Source organism: Salmo trutta, chromosome 38, assembly GCF_901001165.1.
Source record: "Salmo trutta chromosome 38, fSalTru1.1, whole genome shotgun sequence".
Taxonomy (NCBI): Eukaryota; Metazoa; Chordata; class Actinopteri; order Salmoniformes; family Salmonidae; genus Salmo; species Salmo trutta.
Window position 1 is genome coordinate 25177557 of NC_042994.1, and position 21660 is coordinate 25199216.

Below are 21660 nucleotides of genomic sequence, written 5' to 3' on the forward strand. Positions count from 1 at the left end.
TTTCTAGAGCACAGACATCCACAGGTTAGGTACTGCATACTAGTGTGTGTGTCTCTGTGTGCCTGGCACTTGTCTCTGCATGCCCGTGTGTTTGTGTGTCTGCATGCCCGTATGTCTGTGTGTGTGTGTGTGTGTCTCTGTGTGTGTGTGTCTCTGCGTGCCCGTGTGTGTGTGTCTCTGCATGCCCGTGTGTCTGTGTGTGTGTCTCTGCGTGCCCGTGTGTGTGTGTCTCTGCATGCCCGTGTGTCTGTGTGTGTGTCTCTGCGTGCCCGTGTGTGTGTGTCTCTGCATGCCCGTGTGTGTGTGTGTGTGTGTGTGTGTGTGTCCGTCTCCATGTCTAGTTAGGGGAGACGGTCCTGGAGCGTAGACATCCACAGGTCAGGTACTGCATAGCCTTCATGCTAACGTGCATCAGGGGCCCCAGGTTGAACAACATATGGTAGAAGGCGTGCACCGACAGGCCACCCGTCTCATCTGCATACTTCAGTGCCACGATGGGCGTGTACAGCGGGTTGGTAAGGTTCCGGAACCGTGCAGAACTGCCCTGCTCAATCACCTTCTTAGTACACTATAGGAGAGTGAGAGAGACAAGTTAGTGCACTGCTGGGGGAGGAAGAGAAGGAGAGAGAGACTAGTTAGTGCACTGCTGGGGGAGGAAGAGAAGGAGAGAGAGACTAGTTAGTGCACTGCTGGGGGAGGAAGAGGAGAGAGAGACTAGTTAGTGCACTGCTGGGGGAGGAAGAGAAGGAGAGAGAGACTAGTTAGTGCACTGCTGGGGGAGGAAGAGAAGAAGAGAGAGACTAGTTAGTGCACTGCTGGGGGGGAAGAGAAGGCGAGAGAGACTAGTTAGTGCACTGCTGGGGGAGGAAGAGAAGGAGAGAGAGACTAGTTAGTGCACTGCTGGGGGAGAAGAGAAGGCGAGAGAGACTAGTTAGTGCACTGCTGGGGGAGGAAGAGAAGGAGAGAGAGAGACTAGTTAGTGCACTGCTGGGGGGGAAGAGAAGGCGAGAGAGACTAGTTAGTGCACTGCTGGGGGAGGAAAGGGAGAGAAAGACAGAGGGAGAGAGAGTAGAGAGACAGTAGAGAGAGAGAAAAAAGAGAGAGAGGGGGGAGAGTAGAGGGAGAGAGAGTAGAGAGAGAGTAGAGAGAATAGAGAGAGAGAAAAAAGAGAGAGAGAGGGGGGAGAGTAGAGAGAGAGTAGAGAGAGAAAAAAGAGAGAGAGGGGGGAGAGAGAGGGAGAGAGAGTAGAGAGAGAGAAAAAAGAGAGAGGGGGGAGAGTAGAGAAAGAGACAGAGGGAGAGAGAGTAGAGAGAGAGTAGAGACAGAGTAGGCCACACACACTCAGACAGGTGGACTAACCCTGGCAATGTCATCGGGGGTCTGTCCGAGCGTCTCAAAGATGTCGACGGAGGAGGGCAGGTAGACGTTTTTAAAGTAGTTGACGGTATCGGCATCGGCCCCAGGGAACTCTTTCTGACGGACGTCCTGAATCATCTTAGATTCAAACTCTGTATGGACTGGGCCTGGCTCTATCATAGACATACTAGGGGGGAGGAATAGGAGGGAGAGAAGAGAGGGAGGGGGAGGAGAAGGGAGAGGAGGGAGAGGAGAGAGAAAGGAAAGAGGGGGAGAAGAACAGAAGAGAGATCATGTTTTAAATCGTATGTTTTAATTGGTCCGTCCCCGACAAAATATACATATGAAATAAAAATAAAGACATTCATTTTGGAAAACATAGCTAGGTGTGTTAGAGAGACTCACGTGACGTTAAACTTGAGCAGCTGTACAGCCAGACACTCACAAAACCCTTCCATGGCAAACTTAGAGGCAGCATACACGTCATTAAACACGACACCTGAGATCAGAGAGTAGTACTTCAGTATTTCATTAGGATCCCCACTACTACCACATCTGTTGACAAGCATTATGTAAAAAACATAAAGAAATGAGTTTCATCCCATTTTCAAATGAACAACAGACATAATATTCTATGAAACAGCGATCTACATTGAATTTCTTCACATGGCTTCAGCATTACATAAAAGTCTACCATTATATCATATTCTGAACAGTTTATGATGTTGTACATGGAACCGTTGTCATCCTTCACCATCAAAACATAGATGTAGACATCACCTTTCTGTGTATTCATGTTTGGTTCAGCAGATAGGACAGGAAAATACACTGTCCGGCTATGGCAGAATATAAAAATGGCCGCCACGGCCGCCAGGAGGCGTTTTTGCAATGCCTCCATATCTGAAAATGTTCAGGGCCTCAAACTGTACAAGTGTACTGAGTTTCATGCTTTTATGAAAAAGCGAACATATCACCTCAAATTTGCCACATGTCGCTTGGACCACTATCATGTGTGTCCCCTCCTCTTTTTCATATCAGCCAATCAACCAAGCAATCAATCAATCAACCAATCAATAAAGCATAGTTCCGTACCCTGTAGTCCCATGACACTGCTGACCACTACGATGTGTCCTCCCCTCCTCTTCTTCATATCTGGCATCACCTCCTTGATCATCCGGATCACACCGAAGAAGTTGGTCTCAAACACACTCTTCATCTCAGCTATACTGATGCTTTCCACCGGTCCCACCAGACCTATACCTGCATTATTAACTAGAGAGAGAGAGGAGGAGGAGGGAGAGGAGAGGTGGGAGGGAGGGAGGAGGATGGGAGAAGGAAGGGCAGAGAGAGGTGGGAGGGAGGGAGGGAGGGAAGGAGGGAGGGAGGGGAAGAGAGGACAGGAGAAGGAGAGGGAGAGAGAGGTGGGAGGGAGGGAGGAGGATGGGAGATGGAGGGGAAAGAGAGGTGGGAGGGAGAAGGAGGAAAGGAGAGGTGGAAGGGAGGGAGGAGGAGGGAGAGGAGAGGTGGGAGGGAGGAGTAGGGAGAGGAGGGGGAGAGAGAGATGGGAGGGAGTGAAAGAGAGAAGCAGGGGGAGAGAGAGATGAGAGGGAGAAAGAGGGGGCGAGAGACATGGGAACAAGCGGAAAGGAGAAGGGTGGGGAGAGAGAGGTGAGAGGGAGAAGGAGGGGGGAGGAGAGATGAGAGGGAGATAGAGGGGGCGAGAGACATGGGAACAAGCGGAAAGGAGAAGGGTGGGGAGAGAGAGGTGAGAGGGAGAAGGAGGGGGGAGGAGAGAGAGAAAAGATGTAGAGAGGGGGAGGGAGAAAGCGAGGGGGGAGAAGAGAGAGGGAGGAATAGGTAAACAAGAAGGGAAGAGTGACACCCCTGTTCACATAGGTAATCAGAGCACTCGTCTCTTCAGTTGTGTTCCTGTAGTCACCACAGGGTGGCAGTATAACCTAAGGCTTTAGCCCAGTATCTCACTACACTGAGTTATAACCAGGCTTTAGCCCAGTCTATGACCAGGGCCTGTATAGTATATATCAGCCATTCTCAACTGGCGGACCGCGGTTCAGATCCGGATCCAGAAAAGGGTAAATATGGACCGCGGGTCCCTACTTTTTAGGAACACAGTCGGGCTTTCAACTTACTGCTGTTGAGAGTTGTAATAGTAGAATGCACAAGGCTGATAAATGACAATATCCCTTTGCCACCTAGGACCTTTGCCACCTAGGACCTTTGCCACTTAGGACCTTTGCCACCTAGGACCTTTGCCACCTAGGAAATGCGTGTGACCGGACCTTCTCAAATAGTAGTTGCAGTGGTTGAAAAAGTGGCCAATTGTCATACTTGAGTAAAAGTACAGATACCTTAATAGAAAATGACTCAAGTAAAAGTGAAAGTCACCCAGTAAAATACTACTTGAGTAAAAGTCTAAAAGTATTTGGTTTTAAATACACTTCAGTATCAAAAGTAAATGTAATTGCTAAAATATACTTCCGTATCAAACGTAAAAGTATAAATCATTTCAAATTCCCTCTATTAAGCAAACCAGATGGCACCATTTATTTTGTCTTTACGGATAGCCAGGGGCACACTCCAACACTCAAACGAAACGTGTGTTTAGTGAGTCAGCCAGATCAGAGGCAGTAGGGATGACCAGGCATGTTCTCTTGATAACTGGGTGAATTAGACCATTTTCCTGTCCTGCTAAGCAATCAAAATGTAACGAGTACTTTTGGGTGTTAGGGAAAATGTATGGAGTAAAAAGTACATTATTTTCTTTAGGAATGTAGTGAAGTAAAAGTTGTCAAAAATATGAATAGTAAAGTAAAGTAGAGATACCCCAAAAAACAACTTAAGTAGTACTTTAAAGTATTTTTACTTAAGTACTTTACACCACTGAGTAGTTGAGTACCCCTGGTATAAATCAAGCATCTAAGAAGCAATGATCTAGGATAAATGTTGCCTTCTAGAACACAATGAATAAGACTACATTGACAGGAGTGGGACCTGATCCTAGATCCGCACTCCTAGTCTGAGACACATGATACATATGGCCCCTGAACTGAGGTCAGTTTTACTGTGGCCTCTCCAGTCTCTCAATGAACTATGATCTGAACTGAGGTCAGTTTTGCATTGGGTTGAGGGAGGTTAAGATAGATATGTATAGTTGAGAACGTACAACAACACATAGTCAAATAGACCTTGAATAGATGTACCCTAATACTTACATAGTGTACTACTTTTCACCAGAGCCCTATGGGCCTATGCGCCCTGGTCAAACTAAGTGCACTCTACAGGGAAATGGCACCCATTAGGGACGTACCCCCTTTGGACTCCTGACTGGCGCAGCGGTCTAAGGCACTGCATCTCAGTGCTAGAGGTGTCACTACAGACCCTGGTTCTATTCCAGGCTCTATCACAGCGGTCTAAGCCACTGCATCTCAGTGCTAGAGGTGTCACTACAGACCCTGGTTTGATTCCAGGCCGTGATTGGGAGTCCCATAGGGCGGCGCACAGTTTGCCCAGCGTCGTCCGGGTTTGGCAGGTGTAGGCCGGCATTGTAAATCAGAATGTGTACTTGCCTAGTTAAATAAAGATACATTTTTTTTGTTTTTGTTTTAAAGATAATGGGCTCTGGTTTATAGATTTTTTTGATTTTCAAATCATAAAAGTGTTCCTTAGTTATGGTCTGTTTTTTTTTACAGAAATGTTGCCTTGTGTTATAAAAACAAAGGTGTTCCTTCCTGAGTACATAGAGAATAGGGTACCATTTGGGACACACCCCTTCAGAGAAGTCCATAGATATTCAAAAATCACAAAGGTTGTTCCTTACTGAGTACGTCTACATGTCTGTCCTTGATTCCGTTGATACACTGTTTGACTGACTCGTCCGTACACACGTCTAACACAGCTAGAGAGAGGCTCTTCCCGTACGCATCACCTGCTGCCTCCACCAGCTTGTCTTTACGCTTCAGGTCTCGCATGGTGGCAATGACTGTAGAGAGAGAGAAGAGAGGGGCGAGAGGGGGGTGGGAGAGAGAGAGATTTGGAGGGAGAGAGAGAGAGAAGGGGAAGAGAGAGAGAGGGAATGACGAAGAGAGAAAGGGAGGTTTGTAGACAAAAAGAAAGAGTGGGAGAGAGGGAGAGAGATGTACAGAGAGAGAGAGATGGAGAGCGATGGAGAGAGATGAGAGAGTGAGTGAGAGAGAGAGCGAGAGAGAGAGGGAGAGAGAGACAGAGAGAGAGAGAGAGAGAGAGAGAGAATAGGGTCAAACAGAGTTCACTGGATTAAACCTGATAATGAGTAAACAGAAATTACACTGTGTGTGTGCGTGTGTGCGTGCGTGTGTGTGTGTTTGATCACGTAAATGTGTGTAATACATTGCTGTTAGACAGAAGTTACAAACCCTGCATGTAAGTGCATGTTTGAGTATGGAATGTTTATATTATTTGTGTGTGTGAGTGTGGGTGGGAGGGATTTTCTATCGTGTTCGTGTGTGTGTGTGTGTGTGTTTGTGTGTTTGTGTGGAATGTGTATGTTGAGAGGTGAGGAAAGGGGGAGGGGGAAACCACATTCTATAAGACATTATGATAATAATAATAATAATCATATCCCCCAAAGGACTGAATTTACTTTCTAGCTGGCTATCGTTGATCTTTGTAGCTATTTCTCACCTCTCCCCCTCTCCTTCCTTCTCCCTCCCCCTCTCCTTCCTTCTCCCTCCCTCCTCCTTCCATCTCCCTCTCCCTCTCAATGGAGACCTTCTCCCTCCCCCTCTCCTTCTTTATGGAGACCTTTTCCCTCTCCCTCTCTCCTTCTTTATGGAGACCTTTTCCCTCTCCCTCTCTCCTTCTTAATGGAGACCTTCTCCCTCCCCATGCCCCTCTCTCCTTCTTTATGGAGATCTTTTCCAGGTCGGTCTCTTCTTGTAGCACATTATGCTGTTCATATGACAGTTTATTCAGGGTAGAAACACGCACGCACGCACGCACGCACGCACGCACGCACGCACGCACGCACGCACGCACGCACGCACGCACGCACGCACGCACGCACGCACGCACGCGCCTAAAGTTTAGAGGTAGCCTAAAGTTTAGAGAGAAGGAAAGAGGATGAGTTACATTTACATTTTAGTCATTTAGCAGACGCTCTTATCCAGAGCGACTTACAGTAGTGAATGCATACATTTCAATTAATTTCATACATTTTTTTTTTCTCGTACTGGCCCCCCGTGGGAATCGAACCCACAACCCTGGCGTTGCAAACACCATGCTCTACCAACTGAGCTACAGGGAGGCTGTTGATGTCCATGGACCGTTTAGCTACTTCAAAAGATTGAGATCACTTTATTCATCATCTGTATACAAGGTCAAACCGAAATGTGACTTCCACTTTATCCCAACCCCTCTGAAAGACACAAAAATATGTTACATTTTCATTTGACTAGTTTCTCACAGCAAATAATCCTGCAGCAACAGGAAATTTGAATTATTATGTGGATTATGATTAATAGACATTTTTGTAGGGGTTGATACATTCAGAGATTTTACAGTGGAAATTACAAGCTCCCCAAAAATATCAAATTAAGAATTTTCTGCTGTGCAGGAAAATTCTCAGCGAAAACAGAGTGATCAAATTAAGATAGGACACCTGTATACAGGTTGGAGAGGTTGGAGCACGGGGCTGCCACACTGGGCGCCCGTGGAGCAGTTGTGGGGGGGTTAAGAGCCTTGCACAACGACAGGCAACGGCATCTAGGATTTGATTCCAGCAACTCCCGGGTCCCGTCAGACCCCGGGATTTGAACTGGCGGTACCTGCCGCCCCGTATAACTAAATCACTGTCAGCTAACTATCTGATGGACCGCTCAGTATCATCCCAGGGGCCGGCGCCAGTCCACGGACCACAGGTTGTGTACCGCTGGTCTACATCTAACTGTGTATACCACATGGTTCTGAGTATCCTATACTATCCTATACTACTCTATACACAACAATTAGCCCTATACAGGTTAATATCTACCATATGGTTCTGAGTATCCTATACTACTATATAAATAACAATTAACCATATACAGGTTAATATATGTACCACATGGTTCTGAGTATCTGTCACGTCCTGACCATAGAAAGATTTTATTTTCTATGGTAGAGTAGGTCAGGGCGTGACAGGTTTTTCTCTCTCTATGTTTTCTATTTCTATGTTGTCAGGTTCTAGTTTTGTATTTCTATGTTGGGGTTTTGTTTGGGATGATCTCCAATTAGAGGCAGCTGGTACTCGTTGTCTCTAATTGGAGATCATACTTAAGTAGGGTTTTTTTCCACCTGGCTTTGTGAGAGATTGTTTTTTGAGTATTGTATTTTTCAACTCTGCGTCACGGTTTGTTGTTTTGTTCTTTAGTTTATCTTTATGTGTCGCATAGTTTCACAGTGTAAATAAAATGTGGAACGACACACACGCTGCACTTTGGTCCGCTTCTCCTTCCTACGACAGCCGTGACAGTATCCTATACATCTATATGTCCCTACCTTATACCACATGGTTCTGAGTAACGCACAGCTGATTCCACTAATGAAAGGTTTAATGATGTGTTGATTAGCGGAATCACTGAATAGTGTTAAGGATTAAAACAAAAAATGTTTCACCCCTCAGAACCAGGATTAAAAAACACTGTCTTATACTATTCTATAGATAGCAGCCAGACGGCCCTAAACTACATATACCTCATGTGTCTGCTGTCTGATTTAGCCCTGGCACTGTGGGCTGATCTTATTATGGGGCTAGCTTAGTGTTAGCACTCACCCGACAGCACCAAGAATACCCATCCCACCCCACCCTCTGGCTCGCCAGCAGCCCAGGATGAGGCCTCTAAGTGGGGCAGTAAGCGGCCAAGGCAGGGCCCCTCCTGGAGGTTTAGGTATTGTCCACCAGGCATTATGACACTGAGAGCAGTGGTAATGCTAGTACTCTTACTGATTGGTCTCAGGTTAAGCAGGGATGAGCCATAATAACCATAATGTGTAACTTATATACACACTCTTACGTACACAGAGTCTTACATAGCCCAGACTGCAGACAGACAATCATGTAACCATGATATGTGTTATAACCTGCTATGTAAGTGTTCTCTCCAATCTGTACCAGTGATATAACCTGCTATGTAGGTGATGTATGTTGTGTACCAGTGATATAACCTGCTATGTAAGTGTTATCTCCAATCTGTACCAGTGATATAACCTGCTATGTAAGTGATGTATGTTGTGTATCAGTGATATAACCTGCTATGTAGTTGATGTGCGTTGTGTATGTGAGTCTTTAGCAGGGGTTGAAGTAAAACAGAATACAAGTTTCCACACACAGACACTTACAGAAGGTTAAGAGTGTGCAAAGCTGTCATCAAGGCAAAGGGTGGCTAATTTGAAGAATCTCAAAAAGAAAATATATCTTTATTTGTTTAACAATTTTTTGGTTACTACATGATTTCATATGTGTTATTTCATAGTTTTGATGTCTTCACTATTATTCTACAATGTAGAACATTGTAAAAATAAAGAAAAACCCTGGAATGAGTAGGCATGTCCAAACTGTTGACTGGTACTGTACATACAAGGGACAATCATGTAACCCTGCTGTGTAAGTGCTGAAACCTGCTGTGTAAGTGTTGAAACCTGCTGTGTAAGTGTTGAAACCTGCTGTGTAAGTGTTGAAACCTGCTGTGTAAGTGCTGAAACCTGCTGTGTAAGTGTTGAAACCTGCTGTGTAAGTGTTGAAACCTACTGTGTAAGTGTTGAAACCTGCTGTGTAAGTGTTGAAACCTGCTGTGTAAGTGCTGAAACATGCTGTGTAAGTGTTGAAACCTGCTGTGTAAGTGCTGAAACCTGCTGTGTAAGTGTTGAAACCTGCTGTGTAAGTGCTGAAACCTGCTGTGTAAGTGTTGAAACCTGCTGCTGTGTAAGTGCTGAAACCTGCTGTGTAAGTGTTGAAACCTGCTGTGTAAATGTTGAAACCTGCTGTGTAAGTGCTGAAACCTGCTGTGTAAATGTTGAAACCTGCTGTGTAAGTGCTGAAACCTGCTGTGTAAGTGTTGAAACCTGCTGTGTAAGTGCTGAAACCTGCTGCTGTGTAAGTGTTGAAACCTGCTGTGTAAGTGCTGAAACCTGCTGCTGTGTAAGTGTTGAAATCTGTTGTGTAAGTGTTGAAACCTGCTCCTGCTGTGTAAGTGTTGAAACCTGCTGTGTAAGTGCTGAAAACTGCTGTGTAAGTGCTGAAACCTGCTGTGTAAGTGTTGAAACCTGCTGTGTAAGTGTCACATGGTACCCTATTCCCTACATAGTGCACCCTATTCCCTACATAGTGCACCCTACTCCCTACATATTGTACCTTATTCCCTACATAGTGCACACTATTCCCTACATAGTGCACTACTTTTGACCATAAATCATGTTTTTTATAAGATAAATCATAGACTACAGGTTTTTATACTCCAATATATCTGACTATTTGGACTTAACTTACTAACAGCATCGTCACCATTAGGCTGCTGTAAACCAGACACACACACACACACACACACACACACACACACACACACACACACACACACACACACACACACACACACACACACACACACACACACACACACACACACACACACACACACAGACACAGACTTTGTCTCACACATACAGTGCCTTCAGAAAGTATTCATACCCATTGACTTATTCCACATTTTGTTGTGTTACAGCCTGAATTCAAAATGGATTCAATATTTTTTTCTCTCGCTCACCCATCTACACACAATACGCCATAATCACAAAGTGAAAACATGTTTTGAGAAAAATGTTGCATATTTATTGAAAATGAAATACAGAAACATCTCATTTACATAATTATTCTCACCCTTGATCAATACTTTGTAGAAGCATCTTTGGCAGCGATTACAGCTGTGAGTCTTTCTGGGTAAGTCTCTAAGAGCTTTCCAATCCTGGATTGTGGAACATTTGCACGTTATTCTTTTCAAAATTCTTCAAGGGCTGTCAAATTGGTTTATGATCATTGCTAGGCAACCATTTCAGGTTTTGCCATAGGTTTAAGTCGAAACTGTAATTCAGCCACTCAGGATCATTCGCTGTCTTCTTGTTTAACAAATCCAGTGTAGATTTGGCCTCGGCTGTTGGTTATTGTCCTGCTGAAAGGTGAATTCATTTGTGGTTGAATCTGTGTTTGAAATTCACTGCTTGACTGCGGGACCTTACAGGTAATGAGGAATGTATTAAAACACATTATTATTGCACACAGAGTCCATGCAACTTATTATGTGACTTGTTAAGCACATTTTTACTCCTGAACTTATTTAGGTTTGTCATAATAAAGGGGGTGAACACCAAGACACTTCAGCTTTTCATTTTTTGTATTAATTTGTAACAATATAAAAATACATAATTCCCACGTTGACACTATGGAATATTGTGTGTAGGCCAGTGACCAAACATCTAAATTGTATACATTTTAAATGCAGGCCGTAACACAAAATGTGGTACAAGTCAAAGGGTGTGTGAATACTTCCTGAAGGCACTGGAGGTTACTCTCTTACCGTGATAGCGCTGTTTCTCGTCCTTAGCGAGCATCACCGCCATCCTCAGCCCGATCCCGGAGGAGCAACCGGTGATTAGCACCACTTTTTGTCCTGGGTTCGACATGGCTCTCCTAACGTTTTCCCCTTAATGTTCAAACAACTAACGTCGCTTCTCTTCTCTCTCCAGTTGGCACATCGGGAATGAGCAAGCAGCAGCGCAAGAAAGATGACAGGGGCTTTGCGTTCAGAGCCACTGTAAGCGGATAACACGCACGCACACAAACACACACACACGGCGCTCCAGAGTCACATGGACAGCACAGACCTGCGCAAAGATTATCTAACCTGTAGGCTTCACTGTCCGTTGGTCATCTGGTGTGGCCTCCCCACCTCATCTGTTGAGCTCGGTAGAACAGTAATGACTAGGCCAGGGATTCCCCCATCTGTTGAGCTCGGTAGAACAGTAATGACTAGGCCAGGGATTCCCCATCTGTTGAGCTCGGTAGAACAGTAATGACTAGGCCAGGGATTCCCCGTCTGTTGAGCTCGGTAGAACAGTAATGACTAGGCCAGGGATTCCCCGTCTGTTGAGCTCGTAGAACAGTAATGACTAGGCCAGGGATTCCCCCGTCTGTTGAGCTCGGTAGAACAGTAATGACTAGGCCAGGGATCTGTTGAGCACGGTAGAACAGTAATGACTAGGCCAGGGATCTGTTGAGCTCGGTAGAACAGTAATGACTAGGCCAGGGATCTGTTGAGCTCGGTAGAACAGTAATGACTAGGCCAGGGATTCCCCGTCTGTTGAGCTCGGTAGAACAGTAATGACTAGGCCAGGGATTCCCCCGTCTGTTGAGCTCGGTAGAACAGTAATGACTAGGCCAGGGATCTGTTGAGCTCGGTAGAACAGTAATGACTAGGCCAGGGATTCCCCGTCTGTTGAGCTCGGTAGAACAGTAATGACTAGGCCAGGGATTCCCCCGTCTGTTGAGCTCGGTAGAACAGTAATGACTAGGCCAGGGATCTGTTGAGCTCGGTAGAACAGTAATGACTAGGCCAGGGATCTGTTGAGCTCGGTAGAACAGTAATGACTAGGCCAGGGATCTGTTGAGCTCGGTAGAACAGTAATGACTAGGCCAGGGATCTGTTGAGCTCGGTAGAACAGTAATGACTAGGCCAGGGATCTGTTGAGCTCGGTAGAACAGTAATGACTAGGCCAGGGATCTGTTGAGCTCGGTAAGAACAGTAATGACTAGGCCAGGGATCTGTTGAGCTCGGTAGAACAGTAATGACTAGGCCAGGGATCTGTTGAGCTCGGTAGAACAGTAATGACTAGGCCAGGGATCTGTTGAGCTCGGTAGAACAGTAATGACTAGGCCAGGGATTCCCCATCTGTTGAGCTCGGTAGAACAGTAATGACTAGGCCAGGGATCTGTTGAGCTCGGTAGAACAGTAATGACTAGGCCAGGGATTCCCCCGTCTGTTGAGCTCGGTAGAACAGTAATGACTAGGCCAGGGATCTGTTGAGCTCGGTAGAACAGTAATGACTAGCCAGGGATCTGTTGAGCTCGGTAGAAACAGTAATGACTAGGCCAGGGATCTGTTGAGCTCGGTAGAACAGTAATGACTAGGCCAGGGATCTGTTGAGCTCGGTAGAACAGTAATGACTAGGCCAGGGATCTGTTGAGCTCGGTAGAACAGTAATGACTAGGCCAGGGATCTGTTGAGCTCGGTAGAACAGTAATGACTAGGCCAGGGATCTGTTGAGCTCGGTAGAACAGTAATTACTAGGCCAGGGATCTGTTGAGCTCGGTAGAACAGTAATGACTAGGCCAGGGATCTGTTGAGCTCGGTAGAACAGTAATGACTAGGCCAGGGATTCCCCCGTCTGTTGAGCTCGGTAGAACAGTAATGACTAGGCCAGGGATCCCCCATCTGTTGAGCTCGGTAGAACAGTAATGACTAGGCCAGGGATCTGTTGAGCTCGGTAGAACAGTAATGACTAGGCCAGGGATCTGTTGAGCTCGGTAGAACAGTAATGACTAGGCCAGGGATCTGTTGAGCTCGGTAGAACAGTAATTACTAGGCCAGGGATCTGTTGAGCTCGGTAGAACAGTAATGACTAGGCCAGGGATCTGTTGAGCTCGGTAGAACAGTAATGACTAGGCCAGGGATTCCCCCGTCTGTTGAGCTCGGTAGAACAGTAATGACTAGGCCAGGGATCCCCCATCTGTTGAGCTCGGTAGAACAGTAATGACTAGGCCAGGGATCCCCCATCTGTTGAGCTCGGTAGAACAGTAATGACTAGGCCAGGGATTCCCCGTCTGTTGAGCTCGGTAGAACAGTAATGACTAGGCCAGGGATTCCCCCGTCTGTTGTTTACGGCTGCGAGTCAGAAGTAGAAACAAAGGGGTACAATTTCAAATTTGGTTGAACATTAGCAGTTTTTCTCGTTATTTCAGTCACTGATAGTCACTCAATTAGCCCATATCAGCGAACATTTTTCAGCTTGGTAAATGAGTGTAGCAGCCAGCTATCTAAACGTGTAGTAATCATGGTCAAATTACAGCCTGGGGGCTCCCCCATTGATTTTGTTAGTCATTTTCACTCAGATAGTACAGTAACAACTGTAAACATTTCTCTCCATCCTATGGCAAAATGTTTTTCGAATTTCAGCAAACTTGCGTCCCACCTACTCAACAGCCAGTTGAATCCCGTGGCGCGTTATTCAAATACCTTAGAAATGCTATTACTTCAATTTCTCAAACATATGACTATTTTACACCATTTTAAAGACAAGACTCTCGTTAATCTAACCACACTGTCCGATTTCAAAAAGGCTTTACAACGAAAGCAAAACATTAGATTATGTCAGCAGAGTACCCAGCCATAAATAATCAGACACCCATTTTTCAAGCTAGCATATAATGTCACATAAACCCAAACCACAGCTAAATGCAGCACTAACCTTTGATGATCTTCATCAGATGACAATCTTAGGACATTATGTTATACAATGCATGCATGTCTGTTCAATCAAGTTCATATTTATATCAAAAACCAGCTTTTTACATTAGCAGGTGACTAGCATGTGACTAGCATTCCCACCGAACACTTCCGGTGAATTTACTAAATTACTCACGGTAAACGTTCACAAAAAACATAACAATTATTTTAAGAATTATAGATACAGAACTCCTATATGCACTCGCTATGTCCGATTTTAAAATAGCTTTTCGGTGAAAGCACATTTTGCAATATTCTAAGTAGATAGCCCGGCATCACAGGGCTAGCTATTTAGACACCCAGCAAGTTTAGCACTCACCAAAGTCAGATTTACTATAAGAAAAATGTTATTACCTTTGCTGTTCTTCGTCAGAATGCACTCCCAGGACTTCTACTTCAATAACAAATGTTGGTTTGGTCCCAAATAATCCATTGTTATATCCAAATAGCGCCGTTTTGTTTGTGCGTTCAAGACACTATCCGAAAGGGTAAATAAGGGTGACGAGCACGACGCATTTCATGACAAATAATTCTAAATATTCCGTTAACATACTTCGAAGCATGTCAACCGCTGTTTAAAATACATTTTTATGCCATTTTTCTCGTAAAAAAGCGATAATATTCCGACGGGGAAATCGTTTTTTAATACAAAGAGAGCGAAAGTAAAAGCAAGGGATCCCCTCATGCACGAGCCTCAGTCTGGTGGCCCTCTGATAGAGCACTTGCCAAAAGCGCTAATGTGTTTCAGCCTGGGGCTGGAATTACATCATTCAGCTTTTTCCCGGGTTCTGAGAGCCTATGGGAGCCGTAGGAAGTGTCACGTTACAGCAAAGATCCTAAATGTTCAATAAACAGAGGCAAGAAGCCCAAGGAACGGTCAGAGAGGGTACTTCCTGTTTGGAATCTTCTCAGGTTTTTGCCTGCCATATGAGTTCTGTTATACTCACAGACACCATTCAAACAGTTTTAGAAACTTTAGGGTGTTTTCAATCCAAAGCTAATAATTATATGCATATTCTAGTTTCTGGGCAGGAGTAGTAACCAGATTAAATCGGGTACGTTTTTTATCCAGCCGTGCAAATACTGCCCCCTATCCCCAACAGGTTAAACTCACAGCATTTTCTCTACACCCCATTGCAAAATGTGTAGAATTACAACAAAATAACTTGGGGATGGGTGGGGGGTAATGGCAGGCCCTCATGATGAGTTCAGATTTTTTGAGGCCAGTCCCATCAAAGTTGCCCATATCTGGACTAGGCTATGTATCATTGGTAAGGGAACACTAACAACAGCTACTCTGGTGGATAAAGAAAGGGTGTTTCTCAAAATGTATACTACCCTGCTTCAAGCACGGAAATTGGAGCACAGACGAGTCGACGTATGAGTCCAAATGAAAGTATACGAAACGGAGCACGGAGGGCACTTCTCGAATGCATTCTTCGTTTGTACATATTTTGAAGCATGCATGATGCAAGCTTTAACGGAAAGTATGATGCGAAATATGATGCAACCATGTAAAAAATTCTGAAAATTTTATGAAATCAATAGCGGCCATTATTTGAGCTGAAGCAAGTGAAACGCACTCCGACTTCAGAATTAAATGTTGCCTATTCACATCTCATATCTTACCTTGTTATCTTGATAAGTTAAATAAATACATGCTGTGTTAATTTTGGCATGTTTACCTGCATATGTACTGTAGATAGCAAGCCCATAATAAGTCAACAGTGGTGTAAAGTACTTAAGTACTTGTATCCTCAAGGTTAAAGTACTACCTAAGTCGTTTTTTTGGGTATCTGTACTTTACTATTTATATTATTGCCAACTTTGGCTTTTACTTCGCTACATTTCTAAAGAAAATCATATACTTTTTACTCCATACATTTTCCCTGAAACCCAAAAGTACTCCTTACATTTTGACAGGAAAATGGTCCAATTCACTCACTTATCAAGAGAACATCTGTGGTCATCCCTACTGCCTCTGATCTGGCGGACTCACTAAACACAAACGCTTTGTTTGTAAATTATGTCTGAGTGTTGGAGTGTGCCGTTGGTTATCCGTCAATAAAAACAAAACATCTAAAATGAATGGTTGGTTTATGGGCTTGTAAGTAAGCATTGTATTCGGCGCACATTACAAATACAATTTGATTTGATTTGAAATGTGCCTTCTGGTTTGCTTAATATAAGGAATTTGAAATTATTTATACTTTTACTTTTGATACTTAAGTATATTTTAGCAATTACATTTACTTTTGATACTTAAGTATATTTTAGCAATTACATTTACTTTTGATACACCTGTTGGGGCTAGGGGGCAGTATTGAGAATTTTGAAAAGAATATGTGCCCATTTTTAACTGCCTCCTACACCAACTCAGAAGCTAGGATATGCATATTATTAACAGATTTGGATGGAAAACACTCAGAATTTTCTAAAACTGTTTGAATGGTGTCTGTAAGTATAACAGAACTCATATGGCAGTCAAAACCCTGAGACAAATTCTGACAGGATGTGGATATCTGATGTGTTGAATTACTTTTAAGCCTATGCCATTGAAACACACAGGGATTTATTAATCATTGAGCACTTCCTACGCCATCCACTAGATGTCACCAGTCTTTACAAAGTGGTTTGAGTCTTCTACTGTGAAAACTGACCGAACAAGAGACTTGGAACGATGGTCATAAGCGGATGGCCTATACGACTCTGGCGCGCGAGTGCATGTTTGGGTACTCTCGTTCCAATACGTTTTAAAAGAGAATGCAATCGTCTGCCTTGAAAATTATTGAAGTTCTGATTGAAAAAGGCCCTAATGATTTATGCTATACAACGTTTGACATGTTTGAACGAACGTAAATATTTTTTTCCCTCTTTGATGAAGACAAGTCCAGCGGGCGTCGTTCATGTTTTTGAGTAGCCTACAGGACGCGCTAACAACACGGAGCTTTTTGGACATAAATTATGAGCTTTTTCAAACAAAACTACATTTGTTATGGACCTGGGATTCCTGGAAGTGCCTTCTGATGAAGATAATCAAAGGTAAGGGAATATTTATATAGTATTTTGGATTTTAGATCTCTCCAACATGGCGCCTAGTCTGTATCGCCAAGCCTATTTTTCTGAGGACAGGACTTCGTTTATTGCAAAGTGTGATTTCCCAGTAAAGTTATTTTTAAATCTGGCAATGCGGTTGTGTTCACGAGATGTTAATCTATAATTCTTTGAATGACAATATAATATTTTACCAATGGTTTCGAATAGTAATTATTTCATTTGTTGTGCTGATTGACTGGCGGTATTGGAGGGAAAATATTTCCTCAACATCAACGCCATTGTAAAATGCTGTTTTTGGATATAAATATGAACTTGATAGAACAAAAAATGCATGTATTGTCTAACATAATGTCCTAGGAGTGTCATCTGATGAAGATTGTCAAAGGTTAGTGCATCATTTTAGCTGGTTTTCTGCTTTTGGTGACGCCTGTCTTTGCATTGACAACATTACACACAGCTATTTTCAATGTACTGTCCTAACATAATCTAACTTTATGCTTTCGCCGTAAAGCCTTTTTGAAATCGGACAACGTGGTTAGATTAAGGAGATGTTTATCTTTCAAAGGGTGTAAGATAGTTGTATGTTTGAGAAATTTGAATTATGACATTTAATTGTTTTCAAATTTGGCGCTCTTGATATTTCACCTGCTGCTGATAGGGTGTACCAGGGGTGGGACGCTTGCTAGTACTGTTAGCTAGCCAGATAGCCACGAAGAATTGTTAGCTAGCTACCCATGAAGAATTGAAATATATCTTGCATAATATTCATTTTAGGTAAGTTTTGCCTGTTTAACTAGCTGGCAAGCTAGATCATTACGATTCACATAATTAGCTGATAATTATGAAGTAAAACGTTTGCTTTGTTGCCATCGTTCTAGCTGGAAGTTTCAGTGAATGAGGAGGAGAAGCATGAGGTAATACAGTAGGGTACTTCTCAGATGTTTTGCTTTATGCATTCCCCACACTCTCGTCCTTACAAGAACATACTCAAGAGAATGTGATCGGAGAATGCACACGTACTGTAGCATGAGAGTGTGGATTATGGTAGTATGCATATTGAGAAACACCCTGAGTTTACAGAACAGTATGCTGCCTGTCGCAAAGTTAACTAAAAAGCAGCATTCCCCAAGAGAGGATGGCTCTCACTTCAGCAGTAATGAATTCATGAACTTCTTTGAGGAAAAGATCATGATCATTAGAAAGCAAATTACGGACTCCTCTTTAAATCTGCGTATTCCTCCAAAGCTCCGTTGTCCTGAGTCTGCACAACCCTGCCAGGACCTAGGATCAAGGGAGACACTAAAGTGTTTTAGTACTATATCTCGACACAATGATGAAAATAATCATGGCCTCTAAACCTTCAAGCTGCATACTGGACCCTATTCCAACTAAACTACTGAAAGAGCTGCTTTCTGTGCTTGGCCCTCCTATGTTGAACATAATAAACGGCTCTCTATCCACCGGATGTGTACCAAACTCACTAAAAGTGGCAGTAATAAAGCCTCTCTTGAAAAAGCCAAATCTTGACCCAGAAATGATAAAAAACGATCGGCCTATATCGAATCTTCCATTCCTCTCAAAAATTTTAGAAAAGCTGTTGCGCAGCAACTCACTGCCTTCCTGAAGACAAACAATGTATACGAAATGCTTCAGTCTGGTTTTAGACCCCATCATAGCATTGAGACTGCACTTGTGAAGGTGGTAAATGACCTTTTAATGACGTCAGACCGAGGCTCTGCGTCTGTCCTCGTGCTCCTAGATCTTAGTGCTGCTTTTGATACCATCGATCACCACATTCTTTTGGAGAGATTGGAAACCCAAATTGGTCTACATGGACAAGTTCTGGCCTGGTTTAGGTCTTATCTGTCGGAAAGATATCAGTTTGTCTCTGTGAATGGTTTGTCCTCTGACAAATCAACTGTAAATTTCGGTGTTCCTCAAGGTTCCGTTTTAGGACCACTATTGTTTTCACTATATATTTTACCTCTTGGGTATGTCATTCGAAAACATAATGTTAAATTTCACTGCTATGCGGATGACACACAGCTGTACATTTCAATGAAACATGGTGAAGCCCCAAAATTGCCCTCGCTAGAAGCCTGTGTCTCAGACATAAGGAAGTGGATGGCTGCAAACTTTCTACTACTATGGCTGCAGTAGTTTATGTGTTGGGGGGCTAGGGTCAGTCTGTCACATCTGGAGTATTTCTCTTGTCTTTTCCAGTGTCCTGTGTGAATTTAAATATGCTCTCTCTAATTCTCTCTTTCTCTCTTTCTTTCTTTCTTTCTCTCTCTCGGAGGACCTGAGCCCTAGGACCATGCCTCAGGACTACCTGGCTTGATGACTCCTTGCTGTCCCCAGTTCACCTGGCCGTGCTGCTGCTCCAGTTACAACTGTTCTGCCTGCAGCTATGGAACCCTGACCTATTCACCGGACGTGCTACCTGTCCCAGACCTGCTGTTTTCAACTCTCTAGAGACAGCAGGAGCGGTAGAGATACTCTCAAAGATCGGCTATGAAAAAGCCAACTGACACTTACTCTTGTGTTACTGACTTGTTGCACCCTCGACAACTACTATGATTATTATTATTTGACCATGCTGGTCATTTATGAACATTTGAACATCTAGGCCATGTGCTGTTATAATCTCCACCCGGCACAGCCAGAAGAGGACTGGCCACCCCTCATAGCCTCTCTAGGTTTCTTCCTAGGTTTTGGCCTTTCTAGGGAGTTTTTCCTAGCCACCGTGCTTCTACACCTGCATTGCTTGCTGTTTGGGGTTTTAGGCTGGGTTTCTGTACAGCACTTTGAGATATCAGCTGATGTAAGAAGGGCTATATAAATACATTTGATTTGATTTGACTATGAAACACCCTGAGTTTACAGAACAGTATGCTGCCTACACTATGAAACACCCTGAGTTTACAGAACAGTATGCTGCCTACACTATGAAACACCCTGAGTTTACAGAACAGTATGCTGCCTACACTATGAAACACCCTGAGTTTACGGAACAGTATGCTGTCGACACTATGAAACACCCTGAGTTTGTATGTTGTGTACCAGTGATATAACCTGCTATGTAAGTGTTATCTCCAATCTGTACCAGTGATATAACCTGCTATGTAGTTGATGTGTGTTGTGTATCAGTGATATAACCTGCTATGTAGTTGATGTGCGTTGTGTATCAGTGATATAACCTGCTATGTAGTTGATGTGTGTTGTGTATGTGAGTCTTTAGCAGGGGTTGAAGTAAAACAGAATACAAGTTTCCACACACAGACACTTACAGAAGGTTAAGAGTGTGCAAAGCTGTCATCAAGGCAAAGGGTGGCTAATTTGAAGAATCTCAAATAGAAAATATATATTTATTTGTTTAACAATTTTTTGGTTACTACATGATTTCATATGTGTTATTTCATAGTTTTGATGTCTTCACTATTATTCTACAATGTAGAACATTGTAAAAATAAAGAAAAACCCTGGAATGAGTAGGCATGTCCAAACTGTTGACTGGTACTGTACATACAAGGGACAATCATGTAACCCTGCTGTGTAAGTGCTGAAACCTGCTGTGTAAGTGTTGAAACCTGCTGTGTAAGTGTTGAAACCTGCTGTGTAAGTGTTGAAACCTGCTGTGTAAGTGTTGAAACCTGCTGTGTAAGTGTTGAAACCTGCTGTGTAAGTGTTGAAACCTGCTGTGTAAGTGTTGAAACCTGCTGTGTAAGTGTTGAAACCTGCTGTGTAAGTGTTGAAACCTGCTGTGTAAGTGCTGAAACCTGCTGTGTAAATGTTGAAACCTGCTGTGTAAGTGCTGAAACCTGCTGTGTAAGTGTTGAAACCTGCTGTGTAAGTGCTGAAACCTGCTGTGTAAGTGTTGAAACCTGCTGTGTAAGTGTTGAAACCTGCTGTGTAAGTGTTGAAACCTGCTGCTGTGTAAGTGCTGAAACCGGCTGTGTAAGTGTTGAAACCTGCTGTGTAAGTGCTGAAACCTGCTGTGTAAGTGTTGAAACCTGCTGTGTAAGTGCTGAAACCTGCTGCTGTGTAAGTGTTGAAACCTGTTGTGTAAGTGTTGAAACCTGCTCCTGCTGTGTAAGTGTTGAAACCTGTTGTGTAAGTGTTGAAACCTGCTCCTGCTGTGTAAGTGTTGAAACCTGCTGTGTAAGTGTTGAAACCTGCTGTGTAAGTGCTGAAAACTGCTGTGTAAGTGTCACATGGTACCCTATTCCCTACATAGTGCACCCTATTCCCTACATAGTGCACCCTATTCCCTACATAGTGCACCCTACTCCCTACATATTGTACCTTATTCCCTACATAGTGCACCCTACTCCCTACATATTGTACCTTATTCCCTACATAGTGCACCCTATTCCCTACATAGTGCACTACTTTTGACCATAAATCATGTTTTTTATAAGATAAATCTTAGACTACAGGTTTTTATACTCCAATATATCTGACTATTTGGACTTAACTTACTAACAGCATCGTCACCATTAGGCTGCTGTACACCAGACACACACACACACACACACACACACACACACACACACACACACACACACACACACACACACACACACACACACACACACACACACACACACACACACACACACACACACACAGACACAGACACAGACACAGACACAGACTT

The 21660-nt window shown here is 43.6% G+C and overlaps 1 protein-coding gene and 1 non-coding gene across 2 annotated transcripts; both read right to left on the bottom strand.

The window, feature by feature from the left end:
• Window positions 1-337: 337 nt before the first annotated feature.
• On the bottom strand, window positions 338-11131 carry LOC115178329 (retinol dehydrogenase 8). The gene is made up of 6 exons (XM_029739462.1): window positions 10959-11131; window positions 5195-5356; window positions 2449-2628; window positions 1762-1855; window positions 1360-1543; window positions 338-568 (listed from the first exon to the last, which is right to left on the bottom strand). The coding sequence occupies exons 1-6, from the start codon at window positions 11062-11064 to the stop codon at window positions 338-340; spliced, it is 957 nt and encodes a 318-aa protein (XP_029595322.1). The 5' UTR covers window positions 11065-11131.
• trnaa-ugc (transfer RNA alanine (anticodon UGC)) lies at window positions 6586-6660 on the bottom strand. Its single transcript has one exon. It is a non-coding gene; the product is annotated as a tRNA-Ala (tRNA).
• Window positions 11132-21660: the final 10529 nt, after the last annotated feature.

Coding starts and splice junctions, on each gene's coding strand:
- LOC115178329 (XM_029739462.1), bottom strand. CDS start 11,064: ATGTCGAACCCAGGACAAAAAGTGGTGCTAATCACCGGTTGCTCCTCC. Junction 1,856..2,448: donor CAGTGTCATGGGACTACAGG/GTACGGAACTAT, acceptor CTCTGATCTCAG/GTGTCGTGTTTAATGACGTG. Junction 569..1,359: donor CCCCCGATGACATTGCCAGG/GTTAGTCCACCT, acceptor ACTCTCCTATAG/TGTACTAAGAAGGTGATTGA.